The sequence below is a fragment of the Haliotis rufescens genome, unplaced genomic scaffold (genome assembly GCF_023055435.1).
Source record: "Haliotis rufescens isolate VD_foot unplaced genomic scaffold, xgHalRufe1.0.p SCAF_31, whole genome shotgun sequence".
Classification (NCBI taxonomy): Eukaryota; Metazoa; Mollusca; class Gastropoda; order Lepetellida; family Haliotidae; genus Haliotis; species Haliotis rufescens.
Genome location: NW_025964013.1, coordinates 4042944 through 4046922, shown reverse-complemented (window position 1 = coordinate 4046922; position 3979 = coordinate 4042944). Strand labels below are relative to the sequence as shown.

The window sequence follows — 3979 nt, the reverse complement described above, 5'->3', positions numbered from 1 at the left end:
GGTCAACTGTTTATGACAATAATATGTCGAAAAAAGATCGATACCATCATTAATCAAACCACCAACACATTTCTCCACTTGCTGTTCAATTGTTTATCTTAAAATTGTATATATTATTTTTTAATTATAAATGCAAAAATGGTTTTCACACTGGGAATTTCCCTGAATGGTCGATAACGTTATTTGAAAACCACCAATTTATGGCACCCCCGTCTAATAAGAGATGACTGATTTAGCTAAGATTTGTGTCGTAAGTGAGATAACTTTGGGACAGAGTCAAGTATAGCTCTAATGGCAGTCGTAACAAGCTAACATTTGTCTCTGATTCACATTTAGGAAATCATGATGACATTAAATCATCAATCTAATTCCTTTGTTGCTTGTATAGTTGGGCATAAATCCATAATCAAGTGAAGACAGACATTGTTTTGCTGCAATATCAGTTTATTTTTATGGAATTAAGATGGAGTTCAGCATCCGGTGCAAATGTGGAGACGCCCCCCTGAAATATAGAAAACTTAATTATAATAAATACTAGCCTCACTGTTGTGCTGCAATGATGACGACAAACAGATTATATATAAACAACTTCTATAATTGACGTTCTCGATGAGTCACAGATTGCTACACAAATATTTGAAGAGGCACAAGGAACCCAGAATCTTTCCAGAAATGGAAAAAAATAAATATAATGAGAATGTTGAATCTTTCTCAAGTGGGTTACGAACGTTGCACCTTCGGATTGTGAAGCCGCTGATTTTACTGTTAATGTTAGTTATAGCCACACAGTGAATCGGCCACAACACTTAAAGTTTTGTTTGTAAAACTCCTTGAGTCAATATCTACCCTAGTTATCAACTTAGCAATATATCATCTGCCCAAAAGACTTAAAGAATAAAACAGTTTGCGCTTTTCAAACTAACCGAATCCTATTCAGTCTGTATATTGAGTTAAATAAGCAGTATTCACGCACTACCCAAATGATACATTAAACTCGAATGGTTACCGATCCAGCTCTATCTCTCCAACCACGACAGCAATATTTGAACCGTGCGTTGCATTCGCTTGCGAACTTATGAAATAAATTAGAAACGAAAACTACTCCCCGTAGGGATCAACAGTTAAATTAACTGACACAGCCATACATGCCACCACGACACAAGTGTTCAAGCCCTTAATTTTAATATATTTTCGAGCCCTTAATACTAGTATGCAGCCTCGCGCTCAATATCGTAATCAAGGTTGACTCTTCAATGTGTTTGCCTCTTGTTGCTGAAGTTATGTTATGAATTAAGCTACACGAGGAAAGATATTCAAAAAGTAATGAAAACATACCTCAAAACTTACTTGTTCACAAATTCACATTTTAATCAAACTTGTTCTTATGCATTTTGCATCGGCTGTTGTTGGTAACCTGCTGACTGTAATGCCATGTAACTGATGATGTTATGGATCTATGTTAAACTTGACTGTGATGGAGACGCTCGAAATCATGTGACGGTAATAAGATTTCGGCTGATCGACGCGTCTCGCTCAGCGAGACATTATCAACATAAAATAAACAAGACAAAGTCATTTGACCCATCTAAGTGCTAACAGAAATAAATATTCTCAAAGTTAAGACTTAATTTTAGTGTATTAGGATTGTTGCAAGTCACGAAATCACACAATTTATTAGGGGCTCAAAAAACCATAACATGAAGATACAATTATAATTCGTGTTTAGCATGACACTATTGCAGCCGTCTGAATGTTTGATTTGATACAATGATACAAGAATTTCTAGATAATGGTTTGAATCAGAAACGTGTTCCATCCGATTGAAGAAGGAATGATGGCCACCAATTATGTGAACCTTACGAAAAGTTTATCCAAGGCTTACCTGTATTAACCTGAACAGCAGGTATACGAGCCCACATACTCTGCAACAAGAAGATTGTCACATTCCTCGACCAGCGTTCCAGTATCACACAGTGAACCCACTAGGTCGTTGCGCACACATCGTTGCGTACAAGCGGTTACTGTGAATCAACAAAAGAAACAGGTCATTACAAGTTAACAATGACCACTCCAACTGTAAAAAAGTGTTACGTCTCATGGGAACTATAAATACCAGTCTACAATTTTAGATAAGTGGAATAAAATAGAAAATGAGTATGATATCAGATCGCTGTACATTAAACAAATCCAAATGAGCTGTCCTTTATTCTATAGTTTTAAGAACAGGAACTGTCTTTTTGAACAATGCCTCATCTTCACAAGACAAGATAGTAAACTGCCTTTGAAAGTCCAGTTTCCACCCTTGCCGAACTGGTCGGAAATTATGGAGTTACATGTTGGCTTGACGAACGAGTCTATGCTTAATCCAATCAAAATCGCGGAACGAAATAGATATTGGTAACGTGGCGACTGCCGTGCAGATTTCGGGCGATTGCAGGATTTGCCGAACATGTGTACTGTCAGCTGGGCGTCGACAGATGTTTTTCAAATGTTTCCATATATTAAATCAAGGTGCCCAAGTGATTTGATGTACCTCGCGAGGTGAGACACATTTTAGTACAATAAAGATCTTGGTTATCGATCAGATCGTACGTTCTTGACGCCCCCATTCTGTTTGAAAAAATGAGTGAAAGGAGAGGTGGAATCTGATTTGTCAATAGGAGGGACACAGAAAGGACATAACTCGTAACGGCCACTGGTGGCGCTATGATCGGGACACGAAATTCCAATTCGGCAAGGATGGAAACTGGACTTTTAATTTAAGCTATTAATGTTGTTTCGTAACGTATCGACGACTGACCAAACATAAACATGCCCACGTTTCAAAGAATTCATAAGAATAAACATTGTAAAGCTCTATGTGTACAGTCAGTATAGGAAACATACAAGAATACATACAGAAAGTTTTGTCCGCAACTTCGGGGAGAGTTGTTTCAGTTGTTGTGGTCGTTGGGACTGTGGTCGTTGGGACTGTGGTCGACTCGGTTGTAGAGACTTCGGTTGTCACCGTAGTGGTCGGCTCAGTTGTTGGGACCTCGGTTGTAGGGACGTCGGTTGTAATCGTAGTGGTCGGCTCAGTTGTAGGCGGCTCAGTTGTAGGGACGTCGGTTGTTGCCGTTGTTGCAGGTGTTGTTGAGATTGGCTCTGTCACTGGATCGACTTGACAGCAGTTAGAATAGAAGTTTTCAGCCAGTTTACACATAAATCTAATGTAGTATCTGCGGAGGTAACTGGAGCTTTTGCAATACCTTTCGTATCCTTTACACGTTAAACTAGCCCATTTTTGAGGCATTCGAGACATTGCCTGTTTGCACAAGGGGCTTCTGTCATCGCTTGCCTCACAGCGCTTATTGACTTTTCTGGCAAACCGACATACCAATTTTGTAGACCAATACCTGGTGAATCGTCCAGTACAGAACTTAGAAACAGCAGCCGTTATGTCAGAACATTGAATCGTCTTCAGTGATGCCCGGAAAGTGTTCTGATCCTTCAGGCATCCGCTTCTCACAACCAGAACAATACCACTAGCAGATCGAAGTCTTCTCCAGTAGGTGTTGGAGCACTGCGAATAGCTGCTGGCTACTCCGTACAACTCTTGGATGTCATCATCACCTACCTGCCTCGAGGAGGAAAGTGGGACTGAACACGCCAACAGCAGCAGAACAACCACGAGATACGTCATCTTGGATCCGAGGAACAAGAGGTGATGTGCTCCCGTCAACTCTATCTTATATAGGCCTGTCCTGCAATAGATCTGTCTTATTGCAGCTGTCGATACAGGCGATGGTGAACAATAACGTGTCAGAAGTGGGCAGTAATTGAGCACGAACTTTGGTTACTTTACTACAATATATGGAGAATGTCTCCAAATCCGTGCTACAAACGTTGGATCCTGTGTTATTAATTCATTGACGTCACTGTCTAACTCATAAGGGGTTGGGGTAAAGGTGTTACAAAAGTGTGGGAATTAGATGAAATT

The 3979-nt window shown here is 39.9% G+C and overlaps 1 protein-coding gene across 1 annotated transcript; it reads right to left on the bottom strand.

Moving 5' to 3' along the window:
- Positions 1-426: 426 nt before the first annotated feature.
- LOC124123726 lies at positions 427-3707 on the bottom strand. The gene is made up of 3 exons (XM_046486910.2): positions 2899-3707; positions 1883-2021; positions 427-502 (listed from the first exon to the last, which is right to left on the bottom strand). The coding sequence occupies exons 1-2, from the start codon at positions 3680-3682 to the stop codon at positions 1888-1890; spliced, it is 918 nt and encodes a 305-aa protein (XP_046342866.2). The 5' UTR covers positions 3683-3707; the 3' UTR covers positions 427-502; positions 1883-1887.
- Between the last annotated feature and the right edge of the window lie 272 nt (positions 3708-3979).